The sequence below is a fragment of the Halichoerus grypus genome, chromosome 1 (genome assembly GCF_964656455.1).
Source record: "Halichoerus grypus chromosome 1, mHalGry1.hap1.1, whole genome shotgun sequence".
Taxonomy (NCBI): domain Eukaryota; kingdom Metazoa; phylum Chordata; class Mammalia; order Carnivora; family Phocidae; genus Halichoerus; species Halichoerus grypus.
The window spans coordinates 200,438,537-200,459,116 of record NC_135712.1 but is presented as its reverse complement, the minus strand read 5'-3'; the positions used below and the strand labels follow the sequence as shown (position 1 = coordinate 200,459,116).

General features: G+C 38.3%; 1 protein-coding gene across 6 annotated transcripts in view; it reads right to left on the bottom strand.

Annotated features, from left to right (window-relative positions):
* Positions 1-20,580, bottom strand: part of SETD2 (SET domain containing 2, histone lysine methyltransferase) — a 125,317-nt gene that overhangs the window by 77,235 nt on the left and 27,502 nt on the right. For 5 of the 6 annotated variants that reach the window (XR_004922090.2, XM_036107698.2, XM_036107704.2 and 2 more), the window contains exons 2-7: positions 15,987-16,002; positions 9,868-14,237; positions 5,756-5,887; positions 4,285-4,413; positions 2,940-3,063; positions 1,921-1,998 (exon numbers count right to left, since the gene is read on the bottom strand). Coding sequence is in view for 5 of the 6 variants with exons in the window: in XM_036107698.2 (XP_035963591.1) it covers positions 1,921-1,998; positions 2,940-3,063; positions 4,285-4,413; positions 5,756-5,887; positions 9,868-14,237; positions 15,987-16,002 (4,849 nt within the window). In the remaining variant the exon portion in view is untranslated. The remainder of the gene's footprint in view (positions 1-1,920; positions 1,999-2,939; positions 3,064-4,284; positions 4,414-5,755; positions 5,888-9,867; positions 14,238-15,986; positions 16,003-20,580) is intronic. The other variant, XM_078078734.1, reaches the window with a different exon arrangement.

Here is a 20,580-nt window from a genome sequence, read left to right as displayed (position 1 = left end):
AAAGATTTTATTTATTTATTTGAGAGAGAGAGCGAGAGAGCACAAGCAGGGGGAGCAGGAGAAGGAGAGGGAGAAGCAGGCTCCCCGCTGAGCAGGGAGCCCGATGTGGGGCTCGATCCCAGGACCCTGGGATCATGATCTGAGCCGAAGGTAGACGCTTAACCATCTGAGCCACCCAGGTGCCCCAGTACATCATTAGTTTTTGATGTAGTGTTCAATGATTCATTAGTTACATATAACACCCAGTGCACATGGAGAAATCAGAGAGGGAGATGAACCATGAGAAACTATAGACCCTGGGAAACAAACTGATATGAGACGAAGGGGGGGGTGGGGGAGGGGGTAACAGGGTGACAGGAATTTTTTCTTTAAATAAACTAACATATTTAAGTGTTACTCTTATTTAATACCACCAGATTGGGTATCATCTATAATTTGTCTCTAATAAAAGTAACTGCTACTTTAACTTGTCTAATATATTTCCACACAGTAAATATTCACTTGTACTAAAAATAGACAAATAGGGAATGCTTGGTATCATTGACTATTATAAGCAAATTGGTATTGCCTTATGTTATGTTAAAAGTAAATGTATTCTAAGATAAGATGGAGCATGGAACCATGTAAACAATGATGCCAAATGTTTAATTTCATGAAGCGGAAGTCATATGTCATATGAGTGTAGTGAAAGGGAAGGAAAGCATGAGAACAGATGCATGAAACTCAAGAATTAAAATGGGAGTAAATAGACAGGGGTTAGAACTTGTAGCTCCAGAACATGTAAGATGTAACTCAACTGTCGAGCTCCTGTCCAGACCACGTTAACATGTTACTGATGAAAAAACCCAGACTTTAGGAGATGAAGGGACACAGTATAGTTGGAGTCTCACAGTTAGACATATGGCCACCAGCTGCAGGCAAAACTAGAACCAGAACTTAGGTTAAATGATTATGGACTGGGTTCTCCTACTCTTAGAAGAGCCATATTTAAGGTCTATTAGTACACAGGTCAAAGGACAAAAAATACCAGGAGTCTAAAACACTATTTTAATATGAGAGGGAACCATTGTTATTACTTCTCTAGGGAGTGGGTCCATAGCCTTCTTAGCCTAAAAAAGAACCAATGTTCTAACATATATATATATATATATATATATATATATATATATATATAGTTTCATCTAAGCTCAAAACACAAATCAGAGAGTACTAAAATCATTATCTCAAATGTTTTATCAAATTCAAATAATGAATTTATCAAGTGTCAACTATGTGCCAGGCACAGGGACACAGAGATAAGCAAGACCCAGAGCCTAGCCTTGTTGAGAAGCAGTGTAACCACATGTACATCACATGTAATCCCTCTCATCTGTGGCGATTCAGCCCCTTCTGTTATTAAAACAGCCAAATTTGGCACCTGGATAAGAGCTGATAAAAATCTGAATATAACAGTACACGATGGACTTCATCAAAATAAAATTTCAGTTTTGTATTTTGGTACCTTTGAAATAATAGCTAAAATTTATGGGCAAAGAGAGGTGACAGTTAAATGCAATGGGAGTTCCTGGATTGGATCCTAGTCCAGAAAAATGACAGACGGCAAAATCTGAATAAAGACTTTAGATGAGTTAACAGTTAACAGTATTTCTTGGATTGGGTAATTGTATAATGGTTATGTACAATGTGAGCATTTGGGGAAGGTAGGTGACGTATATGGAACTCTGTATTGTTTCTGCACTATTTTATAAATCTAAACTTATTTCAAAGTAAGATTTTTAACAATAGAGTAGGAAAAAACAATTAAAATGATTAAAAAAATAAAATCCACAGGTACCCTTGATGGACTTGATGTAGAATCTAAAATTAAGAGAACAGCAATCTTGAACAAATATCCCAAACTCTAAATCTACCTCAACTTACTTTTTGAGTTTCACAGTTTGGCTCACAGCTGTGATTCATGAAACGAGAGCAGTTTCCTTTCTGAGTGGCATCTATTATCTAGGGAAAAGGATCATTTTAAGAATTAGAAATGAGACCTTAAAATACATGTATATTTTGCAAAGGAAAGGCATTAGGCAACGTATGACCTGCATTCCCAACCCCTCCTCCTCTTTCATGTACAGACACATCCAAGTGACAAATATCCAACTGCTTCCTCTGGGAGATCTGCTAACTTATAAACATCTTACTTATAAACAAAATTATCTCCATATCTATCAATAGCTCTTCCATTTACTTTTAGCTACTTCTTACATCCTCTTATATTCCAATCTCACTTCATGGGTATAAAACTCCATTTTAAAGTGCACGTTATACCACAGTGCAGTAGCTCTCAAACTAGAGTGTATATTTGTATTCCCTGGAGAGCTCGTTAAAGTTCCTGCTGGACCCACCCCCAGAGTTAGATTCAGCAGGTCCTGGGGTAGGACCTAGAATTACGTTTTTCAGGACTGAGTATAGTGACAGATACGAGAATCTAGCTAAATTTTATTATACCAGACATTAAAGAGATTTATAAAAATGTAAAACAATGGCACTCCTCATGTTTAAAACAAAAATTATTTGAAAATGCTTTATTTTCATAAAAACACTAATGTCAACATATAATGGGCTTATTACTTTTCAGTGGTTTAATAAATATTTTTCAATTTCTCAGCTTTAATTTTTATGTAAGTATTGACAAATATAACCCATATCAAAAAAACTCTTTGGGGGCATCAGTAATTTTTAAGAGTTGTAATACGAAGCATGTATGTTTACATTTACACATATATGTAAATATCTCCCTCTCCCACTCTTTTTGTAAACAAAAACTATATATATTATTCTGCCCCTTTTTTGTCACTTAATGTCTTTTAAAGATCTGTCCATATCAATGACCCTTTCAAACTCAATAATTTCCAGATCTGTTTCAAAGCAAACACATTCATGTTGCTCACCTCATCATTCTTGAGGGCCATGAAATAGTAGTGGATGTTTTTGTTTCGTGCATACTCCTTTACCCGGGCTTTAAACTCTTTATGATCAAGTACTTCTCCACAGTATTCTAGGACAAAGGTGTTCCTGGCAAAACAAAAGGGAAACAATAGCACTTCCTGCCTAGGAGCTATATGGAAAACATACATCCACGTAAAAAAATAATGGATTTAACGAAATATTGCAAAGTGGATAAATTTGATATTATACAAGATATAATTAAAATATATGTAAAGTACCTAGCATCTGAGGTTTTCTCCTTCCTAATACTTTTTAAAAAATGTTGATTGTAAGACACTTTTACATTTATACATATTACCAAAATATGTATCCCTGATCTAACTAGATATTAAAACAAATACTCAAGTCTGGTTTATTATCATGAAAACAGTGATTTACAGCTAAGAAACAGCACTGAAGAAATCAGAAGGCACTGAAATATTAGAGGCTTTATGTTCTAAGAGAAAAGATGGCAATTTAAATATAGCAGCCCTTCTACTGCTTTTACTCAAAGGTCTCTGCTGTTAAAGGTCAAATAGACCTTTTCTCTCACTGCATTCTCAGTGAGTTTTCTCTAGTATTTATCAATAATTAGGATTAGTCTCTCTCCTTGGCGTCTTTCAGTTACCCTCCACCCGTGATTGGTCTTTCCTTGCTTATTCAGTATCGTCAGTAGAGAAGAAATAGGTATAATATATACAGAGAATGTCATGGTATTTAACGCTAACTAGCAGATTAGCTCCAAAGTCCTCTTCATCCTGTGCATATCTGACAATATGTCCTGTTCACCGGGAATGCTGTACCAGTGAACATCTAAATAGTTTGGAACTAAAACATGAAACTGACACTACTATCAGCATATGGAAGTTATACGAGTAGGAAAATGTGGGAAACCTGGAAATATTTAGTCCTAGTGTATTTTACCAAAATAGGGTTCTTTGTGAGAAGTTTCGAAAAGCTAAAGTGCTTTAGGAAACAGCTGTAAATATTTAAAATTCTTTTAAAAAAATTTTTTTTTTATTTACTTGTCAGAGAGAGAGAGCGCGAGCGAGCACAAGCTGGGGACACTGCAGGCAGAGGGAGAAGAAGGCTTCCCACTGAGCAAGGAGACCGACGGGGGGCTCCATCCTAGGACCCCAGGATCATGACCTGAGCCGAAGGCAGATGCTTAACCAACTGAGCCACCCAGGTGCCCCCACAGTAATCATTATTAAACTCAGTGTATCAGATACATTATTTTCCTACAAAGTAGCTAACCAACTTCAACAACACAAAAATGAAGTGAAAGAGGATTAAAACATAACTTACGAAGGAAGGTCTTTGGCAGCTCTCAAGCCCCAGCCTTTCTTTTCTGTGAGTATGACTTCCACATCTGCATGCTGTTTTCTCTGAAACCGTCTATTGGAACAATAATCCCCATTTGGACACCGAGAAGAACTGAAATGAGAAGAGAAAATTAATTCTTCAAAGCAGAATCTCTAATGACACATAGGATGTGGATAAAAACAAAACAAACGAGATACAACGGTGCCTGCCTGGGTGCAGAAATAGGAAACAAGGCCCACCTGAGGAATGGAGAACAAAACAGCAGAAGATGAGTGGTAAGAAAAATGGGCTGCTGGAAGATGGAAGGGCAGGTTGTTGATCCATGAAGAGCTCTGAACGCCAGCTTAAATTTGAACCTGATCCTGATAACTACTCTAAGTTTGACTATGAGAAACAGATGAGGAAAGGTATCTTATACTTCCTATCTCTTTAGCAAGGTTGAAAAGTCAAGTCAGAAAAACACAGAGGCCACAGCAACAATGTCAAGTTTGGAGAATAGTGCTAACTCTTGTGTCTCCTCTTCTTGTCATCTTGTCATCTCTACTTTTAGTTTAGATAAAGGAATACCAATGTGCTTTCTCTTTATTTTTCTGAGGTATGGTTTTATGCGCCGAACACTAGAACATGAGCAAAACCAAAAACTGAGTTTGAAAGAAAACACTTTATTAACACTAAAAACAAGGTATCTACACTATAAATCACCTTCATATTCTCTCCATGTTAAAAATGATACAATTTTTCATCAAATTGGTAAAAAAAATTAATCACACATTTTTTAATGTAAAGATGCTATGGTTTATAAGAAAAATATAGAAGCAAATGCCTCACAATAGAAGATGAATAATTATAAGTTAACTATAAATAGACATATAAAGCAGCCTAGGGAAGATTTAGGTAGGTCTGTATGTGTAGCTCTGAACAGGTCTCCAAAACATATTTGTGTGTTCATGTGTGTTTGGGCTGGGGTGAGGGGGTAAAATTCAAAAAAGTACATATGGTAAAGATTTCATTTCTATACATAAAAAGTGGAAATATCTATGAATGTTGGTATAGGCATAAAAAGTATCTGGAAGGACAAGAAATAGAGGGATTGGGGTTTGGAAGACATTTAACTTTATGCACTTTTGAAATACTAGGGTTTTATCTCATTTTATAGTAAAAGCTAAAAAATACCAACACTTACCTCTCAGGACGTGAACGTTATAAGAGATAAAAGGTCACTATGTTAGTACTAGGGCTACTTTACAGAGCACTGACAATGTATACTATAATGTACATCACAAGGGAAATTTATCTCCTTATAAACAATATTATACGTTGGAGATTTCATTGCTTATAAATACTCGACAATAGGTAGAAGAAGAAAGGTTAAATCTGACTCATTACTAATTCTTTCTACGATTCTGAGACATTTAATAGAATGAGCAAAATCAGGGCATTTTAATTTACTTACCATTCAATCATGAGGAGACGATTAAGACAATCTTCCCCACATGCTATTTCACCTTGAGCTCTTTCATCTTTAGAAAGAGGTGTACACTCACACTGCATTCGCTTAATATCTCGATGGGATTTATTCTTCTTTCTATTAAGTAAAATTTCATAAGAATTGGTTTAAGAAATCTCCCGGCAATGATACAACATACACAATCAAATATGTGCAAAATCTCCTTAGTTTCACATTTAATGATTCTGGTTAAGTCAAACACTCAAAAAAGTCAAACATTCAAAACATTCAACATCTCCTCACTAGCATCTGTGAGACTGAAAACACTAAGACTTATGTTGCAAAGAGAATTAGAGGCAATCTTTAGCCCCAGCAAATGGGAGGATAGGGTAAGTTCAAGTCTATCATTTTGGACTCAGCCCTCATTTCCTAGTCCATTTCAGCTAAGCCTCAAATTCTGAGCAGTTTCAAGTGTTAACTGTCATATTTGTCTCAGAAGAAAATTAGGAAAACTTGTGAGAATCAAAAAGTGACATAGCTGATTAAGTTTAAGAATCAGTCCTCCTGGATGAGCAAATAATGGCTGAGGAAGAAAAGATGTATTTATTTAATTTATAAAATATAAAGAGAGACTGAGAAAGAAAAGAAGTTGCTAAAAAAATAAATTAAAAAGAGGTTTTTTTTTTTTCTTTTAGAGAGAGCGAGCGAGCAAGCACGTGCACACACAAGCAATGGGGGAGAAGCAAAGGGAGAGGGAATCTTTTTTTTTTTTAAAGATTTTTTATTTATTTATTTGAGAGAGACAGAATGAGAGAGAGCAAGCACATGAGAGGGGGGAGGGTCAGAGGGAGAAGCAGACTCCCTGCCGAGCAGGGAGCCCGATGCGGGACTCGATCCAGGGACTCCAGGATCATGACCTGAGCCGAAGGCAGTCGCTTAACCAACTGAGCCACCCAGGCGCCCGGGAGAGGGAATCTTAAGCAGGCTCCATGCCCAGCTCAGAGCTCGACACAGGGCTCGATCTCACAACCCTGAGATCATGACATGAGCCGATACCAAGAGTCAGACGATTAACAGACTGAGCTACCCAGGCACCCCTAAAAAATAAGACTTTTTAATTAAGAGTTTAACTCAATCTTTTAGGGAATCTTTCAGTAACACCACAATTCTAAAAATCTTGTTTAAAAGAAAATTGAATGATTAAAAAAAGAATGAAGCATAATTTACAGAACTGTATTACAGAATAATCAGAGGACTAAACTTTCTCAACACAGACTAACTGATTTGGGGATAAAAAGGGAAATGGTTCGGGGGCGCCTGGGTGGCTCAGTCGTTAAGTGTCTGCCTTCGGCTCAGGTCATGATTCCAGGTCCTGGGATCGAGCCCCGCATCGGGCTACCTGCTCCACGGGAAGCCTGCTTCTCCCTCTCCCGCTCCCCCTGCTTGTATTCCCTCTCTCACTGTGTCTCTCTCTGTCAAATAAATACATAAAATCTTTAAAAAAAAAAAAAAAAAAAAAAAAGGGGGAAATGGTTCAAAATTGGGTTCATAAATACCTATGACAGAGTTTGCAAAGAAAAAGTGAAAATGTGATTATTTCCTGGCCTTTATGTTGAACTCTTTCTGACCCTTGTCAAAAAGAAAAAGAAAAAAAAAAATCAAAGATGGTTGAAGATCTCCTTCTTGAGATTAGGGCAGTCTGAAATAAGTCAATCAGAGAAAGACAAGTATCATATGATCTCACTGATATGAGGAATTTGAGAAACAAGACAGGATCATAAGGGAAGGGAGGGAAAAATGAAACAAGATGAAACCAGAGAGGGAGACAAACCATAAAAGACTCTTAATCTCAGGAAACAAACTGAGGGTTGCTGGAGTGGAGAGGGGTGGGAGGGATGGGGTGGCTGGGTGATGGGACACTGGGGAGGGTATGTGCTATGATGAGCGCTGTGAATCGTGTAAGACTGATGAATCACAGACCTGTACCCCTGAAACAAATAATACACTATATGTTAATTGAAAAAATTAAAAAAAAAAAAAAGATTAGGACAGTCTGACTCTCCAACTATCAGACAGTGAAGAGCACAACTGCTCTATGTGGCTGTCTTAATCTCCTAACTAATCTGCTTTCATCGTCAACATATGTTCTATTACAGTCCCAATTTATAAAGTACCTGAAGAGTGTCCTGATAGCTTCAACTAAGTTTGAGTAACAAGAATGACTCATCTGCATCAATTCAAGGTATCATTCATTAATGAGTGTATGAATATTCTTAGCCTGAAGAAACAGAACTAAAGATAAGCCAAATATCTATTCACAAGTACTTTAAGAACTGTAATTTTGAAAAATCAGCAGTAGCCTGATTTTGTATTTCTCTGTAAGGACTAATGGGCAAAGATTCAGGTAACCCTATTTTCATTAAACATAAAATTTTTTCACTATACTCAATACCATTTTATAATAATCTGTGTTCTTGGTGGCCCCTAAAGGCCCAGCATATAACAATGGGCACTTTAAAAATGTTGAATATAGGGGGCGCCTGGGTGGCTCAGTCATTAAGCGTCTGCCTTCGGCTCAGGTCACGATCCCAGGGTCCTGAGATCGAGCCCCGCATTGGGCTCCCTGCTCCTCGGGAAGCCTGCCTCTCCCTCTTCCACTCCCCCTGCCTGTGTTCCCTCTCACGCTCTCTGTCAAAAAATAAATAAAATCTTAAAAAAAAAAAAAAAATGTTGAATATATATAAATGCTTCCCACTCCAAAAAGGCTCTCCAATGTTCCCACCAACCAGATCTCTATGTATGGTCTTATATGTACCCGGATCTCACTGCGGAGTAAATCCCAGAGGACTGGGTTGATTAGTTTTACTTCTAGTCTTTTACAAAGACCCTGGAGATTTCATCAATGTACTCACCCAATTCCTAAAAACTACTACTTAAAATATTCAATATTTTAAATTTAAACCTAATTTACTAGATGTAAATGAATATAACTCTAAGAGGCTCTCTATATCATAAGAAGATTTTTATTTTATTTTTTAAAGATTTATTCAGAGAGAGCGAGCGAGCACACGTGTGCAGAGGGAGGGGCAGAGGGAGAGAGAGAATCTCAAACAGACTCCACGCCCATCATGGAGCCTGACATGGGCTCGATCTCACAACCCTGAGATCATGACCTGAGTCAAAACCAAGAGTTGGATGCTCAACCAACTGAACCCTGGCACCCAAAAACAGTTTTTTTGTTTAAATATGAAAAACTTCTCATGAGACCTAATTTTAACTTTACCTTAACCACAGTGAAAAAAATTTCATTATAAAAAAAAATGTTTAACACTTAAAGGGATGATGGCTAGCTAGATTCTTAAATAGAGGAGAAATTTCCAAAAGGAGAAGGTGAAAGGCTGGAAGACTACAGATTTTTTTAAAAAGGCACATTCAACACATATTTATATTGGGAAAAGAAGAAGACTGTTGAGGAAGGGTGAAAGAAAGCAGGCTGCAAACCTCTGCTCTGGAGGAATATGTTTTCATTACTCCTATTCTCATTATACCTATTTCATGTTAGGGATCTGTAGTAAACCATTTTACCATTTAATTCTAAAATAGTGGTTATGCTATTGCCAAATTTAATCTATTAGCAATAGACTAAAAAACCAGGCAGAAAACGGTGTTCTAGTCTAGTTCCAGCTTTATAAAGTACCTTTCAAAGACACTTCATTCTGAGCATTTTTGAAAAGGAAAAAAAATCCAGCACAACTACTTTTTTCTTCTCTAAGAGCAGACTATTTTGCTGAGATTTTGTTTCGTTTTTCATCACAGTTACACATGTAAAAGGAATTTAAGAAAAATAGGGCTGGCCTAAATCATACTTTCAGAACCAAAGAGATAATGAGACCCCCCCCCCCAAATAAAAAATAATTTCGACATCCCCTTCCGGGGGGTGGGGATGAGAGAAGGGATACTGAGGGAAGGACCCTATGACATTAAATCTAAATAGGTATATACTTTTTCAATTTTACTATATTTCATATGATTGACCTCACATATTCTGAACTGTTGAAAGCTAATTTTTTTAACAAAAAGAGGTTAAAATTTGTTGGACAAGTATTAAGCAAGCTTACCTTTCTGTTAAATAAACATTTTCTTCAATCAGATCAAAGTAACAGGGCATCTTCCCTTGCTTGGCATATTCTTTCCATCGCTGTGGGTCCCTGAAGTCCTCCATGACACAAGAAGGCCCAACCAGCGCTGAGCCTGGGGGCATTGCTGTTTCCCGCGGCTCTACCGCCACTCGAACTTTCTTTCTGTCCTGAAGTTCACCATCACTTTCAGAATCACTCTCCAATTCCTGTCTCCTTTTTTTAGGAGGCCCTCTATCTTTCATATCATTTTTTTCTAAGTTTTTTGAAAGATCTTTCTTTTCGTTCACAGCTAAAGAGTCCTTAATGGAATTGCTGCTTATTTCAGGTGCTTGCACTGACCCCTTGTCCTTCTGAAGGGATAGAAAAAACTTACTGGATTGGCTTGAAAAATGAGATCCTCCACGTTGATCCCAATTCTCCTCCTCCTCACGGTCATCTGTTAAGGAATCCGGTACCTGCCCTTGAATTCGATCATACCCAACCCCAGTTCCAGGAGGTCTACCTGCTGATCTTGGATCCCAGTAGCCGTTGCCCTGCCAGTAATTACGTGTCCCACCGTAATGTTCTGCACTTTGCTGATACTTGTGGCCACCACAAGCTCCATAGCTGCTGTCAGGCTGCTGATACGTGGTAGTGGGCTTTTCTTGTTGAGAGAATTCCCACCCTAGGTTGCGGAGCTCTTCTGATGAGCAGAAACCATCCACTCGGGAGATCTCACAAGAGGAAGAAAAACTCAACTCTGTTTTTCCCAATCTACTATCTGGCCTGTTAGGGAAAGTGATCTGTTGCCGAGACTTATTGGGGACATCTTCAAAATCATCAGAAGAATAAACTGGCAGCTCTTCTTGCTGCCTAGAAGCTATTTTGGCTTTTGTGGTTTCCTCAGAATTTGGATGACCTAGAAAGTCAGATTTCACATCTGTATGACTTGTACTATCAACCCCATCACTCTGAGGATGAGCAATTTCAGACAGGTGGTTATCTATTTGTTTTCTGCTGGGCTGTGTGAAAGAAATTTCCAGATTCTTCTCTGTCCCTTTATGATGGAAGAACTTCTCGGTTTGAGAACAGGGTTTGCTTGCTACACTCTCAAATTTTTCCTCATATGAATGTCTCCTTGACTCCAATCTCTCATCTTCCCAGTGGTCAGAATAGTGTCTGTAACTTTGACTGCTCCGAGAAGAACAAGGACTCGTTTCTTCCATGGGCAAAGTAGAATTCTTTGGCACTACCACAACAGACTGAAGACGGTTTCTTGGAATACTGCTATCATCAGAATCTGTATCTTCAGAGTCACTTTCATCACTTGAACTTTCAGAAGAACCAGAATAATCTTCATGGACAGTAGATACAATCTCTGAGGCATGCCCACTGCTGTCACATTTTAAGGTATATGTTACACCATCACTGTCTTCCATGGTTAAATTCAAGTCACAAGAAGAAAATACAACTTCTGAATCATCAGAAGTATGCGCATGTCCTCTTCCTCCTTCTTCATCTAAAGAGATTTCTGCTCTTCCTCTTCTATCAGGCAATATGGAATTCCCTTCTTCTTGAGCCTCTTGCACACATTTCCCAGATAACCCATTATTATGCCTATTTTCCCAAGAAGCAAATCCCCTTCCTGAATCAGGCAGGCCACTACCTACTTCTACTATTGTTTCTTTCTCTGCATGCTTTAAAAACTCGGTGCTTTTACTCTTCAGCACAGCATCCAAAACTGGAGATGTGTTCTCTCCACATTGCAAGAGAGTTAAACTGTCCACTTTTATTCCTGGTGGAAGACTTGGAAGAGAGGAAGCAATGCCTGAACTCTCTATAGGTTGATATAAATCATCAAGATGATTAACAGAAGCTGAGCTAGTGCTACCAACACTCTTATATTCCTCACATGCAAATTTTGAGTGCTGATCTGTCAGATTTCTATTATCACATATAACTGTTTTTGATTTCAAATGCACATTCATAAAGCTATTTGAAGAAATCTTCGTAACTGAAGGCTCAATCTTTTCAGCTTCAGAATGATGCAAAGAAGGGTTGTTGTCATTTGAAGTACAGTATATATCTGAATCTTTGGTTTTACAGCAAGAAACTGTCATATCAACTGGTTCTTTAATTACAGTTTTAGAATAATCTATAGTCATAACTGGCAAAGACATGAGTTTATCTTGGTGTGGTGACACCGGAGATTCTGCTTCTCTAAATGGGCTTCCTGACTTACTATGCAGCATGCAAGTATCATCTGAGTCTTTCTCTTTACATCTATTAATATTCTGAAATCCATTTGATGGAAGCTTCCATGCTTTGACCAAAGGGGATACCTCCGATCCAGTCACACTATCATCAGAAGACATCAAAAGAGTGTCAGTTTTAGAAGTGCAAAATGTTGCCAAATCAGATTCTGCCCCAGGAGATCCATTTATATTTAATTCTATGGGACAATAACTTCTTAATTGATCATTCTTCACTTTAGATAAAGAGTCTAATTCCTTAATACTATCATGGCTATCATGTCCTATAAATTCAGATTTAAAAATAAGTGATTCATCTAGCTTTTTAAAAGTAGGTGAATCATTTAATCGATTTGATGGAGATGGAGACCCAGTCTTTTCTCTTTCAGGAATTTTACTAATCATTCTTAATTCACTACCTTTTGAACAAGGAGCCTGTAAATTAAAAGAATGAGACGGTTTGATTTCCTCATTTAATTCTGTACAACAGAAAGAATTTTTAAATTTATCAGACTTGGATACAGATTTTGAAAGGGCAGATTTATAACGGGAAGCACTGTTATCATGCTTGGAATAGGATGACCCCCGTCGGAATCCCAGTTCATTAGGGGGAGAACAACATCTTTTCATTGCTTCATTTTCTGAAGTCCTTTTGGATTCTCTTTCTAGTTTTGAAGAATACTTTCCTCTCTTCTCCATCTCTAAGTAAGAGGACTCAGTTTTGCAGTCCCGATCAGATTTAGAATAGGATGATGATGTCCTTAGGTCTCTGTAAGAGAAGGAATGAGAGGAGGTGCGCCTTGAGTAGGTCTTCTTATACTCCTCTTCTGAGTCAGAACTCTCTCGAGCTCTGTTATCTGTATATGGCCGAGAATAGCGTGTCCTCTCTCGATAAGGGGAACTCCGATGGTAGCGACGATCAGAGTCGTAATAATGGGATCGCTCCGACCGGGAATAGGATAAACTAGTTCTAGAGCCTCTGTCAGATCTAGAACGAGATCTGCTCCGCCTTCGTTCTCTCTCTGATCTACATCGAGAAGATATATACCGAGTATCTCTTTCAAGTTTTGAGTAGCTAAAATATTTATCATCTCTCTCTGTTTTAGATCGTGAAGATTTCCCTAAATCCTCACTTTTTAAAGGTGCTAAGCTCTTTTTTGAATCTCTTTCCTTTTCAATGCTTGCTGAAAATTTTAAATCATGTGATCTTTGACTTGAGGAAGTCCGTACAGAATCTTCATCAGATTCTGAAGCAAGAAAGGTCCCTTCAGATTGTGAGGATTTCTTCTTAGAACTTGTTTTTTTGGAGCCCAGATTACTCTTAGAACTATCTGGAATTTCTTCTTCCTTCCCAATATGGGAATCTTCTTTCTGTAAGGGAATATCTACTTGCTCATTCAAATTTTGAGTTATGTGTTCTCCTGAACTATTAGATACAGCAGCATCCTGCTTAGTGTCCACTTCTGAAGATTCTGGTACAGTTGTAACTGGTGGTTCCTTCAGTGCTCTAACTGCTACATCTACTGGTGCTGTCATCAGAACTGGGACTGGTGTGTGTGGCAAGGCCACTGGCTCTGTTACTGGTGCTGGTGGTGAGGGTGCTGTGGCCTGGGGAGGTGGAGGTGGTGGAGGGGGAGATGAGGGTGGCGAGTCTACAGTTGTTGACTCTGCTATGACTGCTGGTAATGGTACTATGGGAGGAGGTGGAGAGGCCACTGCTGTGGCAGTCGTCAGCAGCGGCCTGGATGTCACATGCAGCAGATGTTTCTTAAAATGAATTTTGCCCAATTCTACCCTTGATTTTGGTGGGGAAGATTCTTCTGTAGTAGATAAGGTATCTCCAATGTCCATTTTAATTTTAGGGGTCAAGTCTACTTGAAGAGGTCCAGCTGGGGAGTTTGGAGTATCATTTTGCTTTTCATTGTTGCCAAGTGCAGTCAGAAACCTGTTCTGCAAAGTTTTCTTTGTAAGGCTGAAGCTGAAAGACACCTTCTGTCGTCCCTGTTCCTCCAAATTAACTTTTGTCTTGGTGCCTTTGGGTAAAAATCGACTAGAAGCAACACCTTTGAACATTGGTCCTTTGATGAAACCTGTTTTCTGCACGTTTTCAATCTTTGCCTACAAATGAACAAAACACGCAGTTACTACAACAATAAGTTACTTTCAAATGACTAGCATCACAGTTTAAAATGTCAGGAAAATGAAAAGTCCTTTTTAAGGACAGTATGAATTTCACTAAGCTAGATAAGCACTTCTTTATTATAGAAAATTTCAAACATACTCAAAAGTATAGAGGATAGTATAATAAATCCCTTAAGTACCCACTCCCAGTTTCAACAATTACCCATATTTTTTCTATTCTTGTCTGTTACACAAAGAATTTATCCATTTTTATAACTTTTTTTTTCCAGGCAGAATTTTTAACAAGAAAAAAAAAATCCTATATACTTCAAGATACAACACAAAAAGACAAGTAGCTAGAGAGCAATAGCTAACAACTCAATGAGGAGAATAGTTTGTTCCTCTATTCTGAGAAGAAACAACAGAAGTCATCCTGGCATCACATAGCATCACTTAGGTGCTTGGTAAAATATGGATCTGCGACAAAACTCCAAGGAATAGAAATTCACTAGACCTAAGGGAAGGCAAGAATGTATGTTTTGTTTGGTTTTGGGAAATAAGCATTTGAGGCAATTCCAATGGACTTTCCAGATTTGAAAACCACTGGTATAGAGCAGTCTCCCATCTTATTTTATAGATGAGGTCAGCAAATGAGGACCAGACTTTTCTGCCTTCCTGTAAATTACTCCATCCTAGCACACTACCACTGTTTCTGCCTGGGCCCCACATACTCAGGCCATGCTAATTTACAGTCCAACCCTACTGTATGAGTATGAACCACAAAGTATACATTTAAGAAGATTTTTCCCTCCACTATTTGCCAAACCACCAAAGGAAATAGTGGGCTTTAGAAGTTAAAGGCATAACCTAGGTGGTAGAGAGAACATCAGAAAAATCCACAGCAACACACTCAAGCCTAAATTAAAGATGGTACACTGGCCATCTGCAACATTTTTCTAATTGATGTTCTTTAATCAACTTCGGCTGTTTAAGAGAACAGTTTTCCCCTCAATAAGGTAAAATCTGAAATCAGTTTTCAACATTATACAGTAACAATTCAAGTGGGAAAGTAAATGTTTTCTTACACATTATCACAGAGCAGTGGTCTTCAAATACTTTTAAGAAACAGAATCCACCTGTCAAATGAAATCTTACATGGTAGCTCAATACATAAAAACAGGTAAATACTGTCTCCAGAGCTGCCAGTTTCCTCTACCTTGCCTAAAACTTTTGAAGCTCCAAAGTTTAAAAACCATTTTCTTGAGATATAAAATGTTCCTCACTGGAATGAGTTACTACAGATCCAAGAATTCAGCAAAAACTATTACTTCATTTCACATTCAAAATGATAGCTAGGGGTGCCTGGCTGGCGCAGTTGGTAGAGTGTGCAACTCTTGGTCTCAGGGTTGTTGAATTTGAGCCCCACATTGAGTGTAGAGATTACTTAAAAAATAAAAGCTTAAAAAAAAAAAGATAGCTAAATTTTGAGTTATTGTGGGGTTTTTTTGTTTTTTTGTTTGAGAGAGAGAGAACGCACACGCGAAAGCAGGGAGAGGGAGAGAGAATCTTAAGCAGGGTCCATGCCCAGCTCGGAGACCAACACAGGGCTCGGCCTCACAACCCTGAGATCATGACCTGAGCCAAAATCAAGAGTCAGATACTTAACCAACTGAGCCACCCAGGCGTCCCATCAATTTTGAGTTTTTAATCCAATAATTACTGAATAACTAGTTAAATTACACTTACCTCATTTTCTTCTTCTCTATTGCCATCCAGCCAAGAAAGCATGCAAAAGAATAAACAGAAATCATAAATACTTAAAACCAAATGAAACCAAAGTTGTTTTTTATTAAAACCTAGGATACCTACAACCTATTCGACATGGTATTCAATTACGGGCTGTCCATTCCTTCAAAGTTTCAATTACATTTAGTATAGCAAATATTTATTGAAGATAGCACCATGTACTGTGAAATAAAAGGTGAATAAAGCAGAATCCCTGCCCTTAAGAAGCTTAGTGTCCTGTAAATACAAAATATACTTTTGTTACAAAAGTTAATTCCAACATAATAAAACACATACAAGGATAGAAATATGCACAGTGTAACAGCAAAGAGGGAGATAACTCAGTTTAGTAACTCAGTTTAGTAGAAAGATAGGAAAGCAAAGAATCCTTCCTAAAAGAGTAGTTTCTGAAGAATATACCTATGGGGAGATCCTAGGCAGAGGAAGGTTCTCCACAAAGGCACAGAGATTAAAACATAGAACAACATGTACAAGAAAACTATAAACAGTTCAACATTACCTGAGTATGAAGTATAAGGCAGAAAGAAGCCAATAATTAGGTGAAGTAGGGGGCAGTAGCCAGGTCCAAAGGCCAGATTCTCATGAGAAGAAATATATTTTATTTTAGGAATTAGGTGTTCTCAGTCCTTTGTAGTGTCCATTCAACAGTCCCTTTGCTGAGTACAAGGTATACACTCTGTTCCACATCACGCCATGTGGCCCTCAGAGCACACAGTTATGTCCTAACAAAGCTAACCACACTGTGTCCTGAGACTGAGGAATCAAAAGCCAAAAGTCTGGTGTATACCAGTGCACCAAGGCATACTGGGGAAAGGGAAGCTACAAAAGGGCTTTAGGTTATGATAGCCAGATTAGTATTTTAAGCAGACCACTCTATGGGCTATATGGCAAGACGGGAATATAATAATCTGTTTTAAATGCCCCTTAAAAGAAATGTACAAAAACCCTGTCTCTAAATGTAGGCCTGACCATCATAATTCAGTCCATTCACCATTGTCTACGTAGCCATACAAAAACCAAGTAATGAAGTGGGGGGGGGGAGGAAAGTTGGCAATATATGGATGAGATGTGAATCAAGGTCAAGGTTAAACACTTTTTTCTATTCCAAAACCACTAAAAACTTCACAGATGCAATCTTAGAACAACTGTATTTCACTAATTCTGTGATGTACATTTTTCCCACATATAACACCTCTGCATCACACCATTAATAACATCATAGTTTGGCAGCATTTTTTCCTTTCTTAGTGGTTCATAAGATAGTTGTGTCTTGCAACCTATGACATACTAGATTTGATTTAAATTAGTACCACGTGGAATTTTTTCAAGAATATAAAAGGTACCTGTACACATCCAAGCATTTAGAATGTCATTCATATTTGTACTCTCCTTTCCAGTGTACATTTAAGAATGTTCACGCTTGTCTGCATGGTACCCATCTATATCCATACAGAAGTGCTGGAAATATTGGGGTGACCAGAACCCTTTCCTAAGCCTCAGCAGTTCTACTTTGGACAATCAAATGAACAGGATAATCCTAACAAACTATAATCAAGGTCATCACATGATCAAAAAGCTGATAAAACATTATAAATGTGGGATTCAGAGGTGGGGAGAAAATAATGGTCCATTTCAGAAATCAGAGAACTGCTTGACAGAGATAGCAAGACATTTCCCAGAACGTGATAATAAAATGTTTATAAGAAGAAGAATATAGGCGTATGTACAGAAAATATGGGGGGCAATATAAAATTTTCTCATTGTAAAGGCATGTCACGTTAATAGAGAACGATCAAATTACAAACAAGCAAAATGAAAAGTTCCACAATCCAACAACCAGAGACAACTGCTATTAACACCTTGGTGTAAAGAGCCTTCCAATGCTTCTTCTGTGTACATGGTGGTGGTGGGGAGGAGAGGGATAAACACAGATCTTCCTTTTTAAGTATAGCAGTCATACCATACAAGCCACTCTGTATCTTCCTTCCCTCCCTCATCATAAATAGAGCAGGTGAGCAAACAAGGTGTTTAGATCACAGAAAAAAAAATGGAATCACTACAACAGATTAAAGGGAATGATCTTGAAAGAAGGGGATATAGATGAGTGAAGGCACAGTTAAATTTTAAAACAAAGCAAACATCCTTTTGGCTTCTATTTCTCTCTCACATCCTCATTTGAACATTGAGAGAAGGAACAGGGCAAAATACTTAAACAAAACTCAAGTGTAAGGAACAGAAATGGAAGCGGACTATAATCCTCAATGTTGCTGCCCAAAGTTGGACATTACTAATTTGTAATAGAGCTTGTCAGTACACTTATTCTACTTTTGCTGGAAGCATTAAACTATCTAGAAGCATCTAAAGGAAACAACTGGTAAGTTACTCCAGCAAGTTGAGTGGGACAAGAGCGGTAGAAGGCAAGGAGATGAGAACTGAAGGCATTCCCAAGAATACGTAAATGACTGACCTAGTAACCCACAGATAACAGAAGAGAGTGAAATCTAAAAGAAGATGATAAACTGAAAGAACAGGGTAGGGGCAAGATACTAGAAGCTTCAAAGCATAAATCTGCTGGAAACCAGAAAGAGAGGTAGAAGGGTAAGGTGAAAGAACTGGAAATTATGGTCAGAGCACCAGAGTTGGGGTACATTTCCAGGAAATGACAACACCCAGCTGTGGCCATGGAAGCAGACTGCCATTTTTTGAAGCAGTCTGCCTTTTTTGAAGAAACAAAATTGTGAGGCCACAATTAATAGCAAGAATCAGTCACAAATGTTTTTTAATAAAAGAACACTTGTTTTGGTAAATAGTATAAAATAATGTTGAAGGAAGGTTGACGGAACAAGGCTATGAAAGCCAGAGCTAGGAGGACAGAGTCCCCAGTATCCCTGCCATGAAAAATAATGAGGCATGCAAAAACAGCCATTTAATTCTCTAGCATAAGATCGTGCTAGAATGGCCTTATTTCTTCTTTTGAAAAGCTAATACAGAAGAAAAAACAGGAAGACTGAAGCCAGTTTTCTGTCAAAAATGTACAGTATAAATATCTGCAGCTTGCTGAAGAACTATATTTAAAGAATGTCGATTAATCCATGTCAGCATGGTGACAAATCTCCACTAGGTCACAGGGCACATGTGGAAAATGAATTAAGAGATACAGGCATAGCAAGTACAAAGAACCAATGAATAACATGATTATTAAAATCTATCAACTAACTACCCGATCTCTCTGGTTAGGACACTAGTAAAAACTAAAGTTTCCAGGGGCACCTGGGTGGCTCAGTCGTTAAGCATCTGCATTCGGCTCAGGTCATGATCCCGGGGTCCTGGGATCGAGCCCTGCATCGGGCTCCCTGCTCAGCCGGAAGCCTGCTTCTCCCTCTCCCACTCCCCCTGCTTGTATTCCCTCTCTCGCTGTGTCTCTCTCTGTCAAATAAATAAAATCTTTAAAAAAAACAAAAACAAAAAAAACCACTAAAGTTTCCAAAGGGAAGCCTGGTATGAGAGATTTGGCCCTATCAAGGATATTCACAAATATAAACAGTTAGATAGTAAGGGAATCTATTCTGGATACCAAGTCACACCAGAAATGATACAATTAAACAGAAGTATTATTATTATTTTTTTTTTTTTTTTAAGATTTTGTTTATTTATTTGACAGAGAGAGACACAGCGAGAGAGGGAACACAGGCAGGGGGAGTATGAGAGGGAGAAGCAGGTTTCCCGCTGAGCAGGGAGCCCAACGCGGGGCTCAATCCCAGGACCCTGGGATCATGACCTGAGCCGAAGGCAGACGCTTAATGACTGAGCCACCCAGGCGCCCCAGAAGTATTATTTTTTTTAAAGATTTTATTTATTTGTCAGAGAGAGAGAGAGCACAAACAGGGGGAGCTGCAGGCAGAGGGAGGAGCAGGCTCCCCACTGAGCAAGAAGCCTGACTCAGGACTCGATCCCAGGACCCGGGGATCATGACCTGAGCCGAAAGCAGACACTCAACTGACTGAGCCACCCAGGAGTCCCAAACAGAAGTATTTTTATTTACACTGGAAAAAAGACCACTTACAAGACCATAGTGATTTATTTTAAAATATCAGAAAACTAAGAAGATAAAATAATCTTATTTTGCACAACTCCAGAAGTTGGACCTGTAACCAACAGAAGTACAGAATGACAGATTTTAAGTCTGAACATTTTAAATTTTCTTTATTTGAAAAATACATGCACTCAGGGAGAAAATTCATAATATAGAGATACACAACTCAAATTAGATCTTTTTCTCTAGTGGCAACTACTATTAAGTTCTGTATATCCTTCCAGAAATTGTGTGCATATATGAGCATATGTATCTCTTTTTAAGGAGAAAACACATACACAAAAGAAAACATACTTTTTTTTTTTTAATTTTATTTATTTATTTGAGAGAGAGAATGAGATAGAGAGAGAGAGCATGAGAAGGGGGAGGGTCAGAAGGAGAAGCAGACTCCCTGCCGAGCAGGGAGTCCTGGGACTCCAGGATCATGACCTGAGCCGAAGG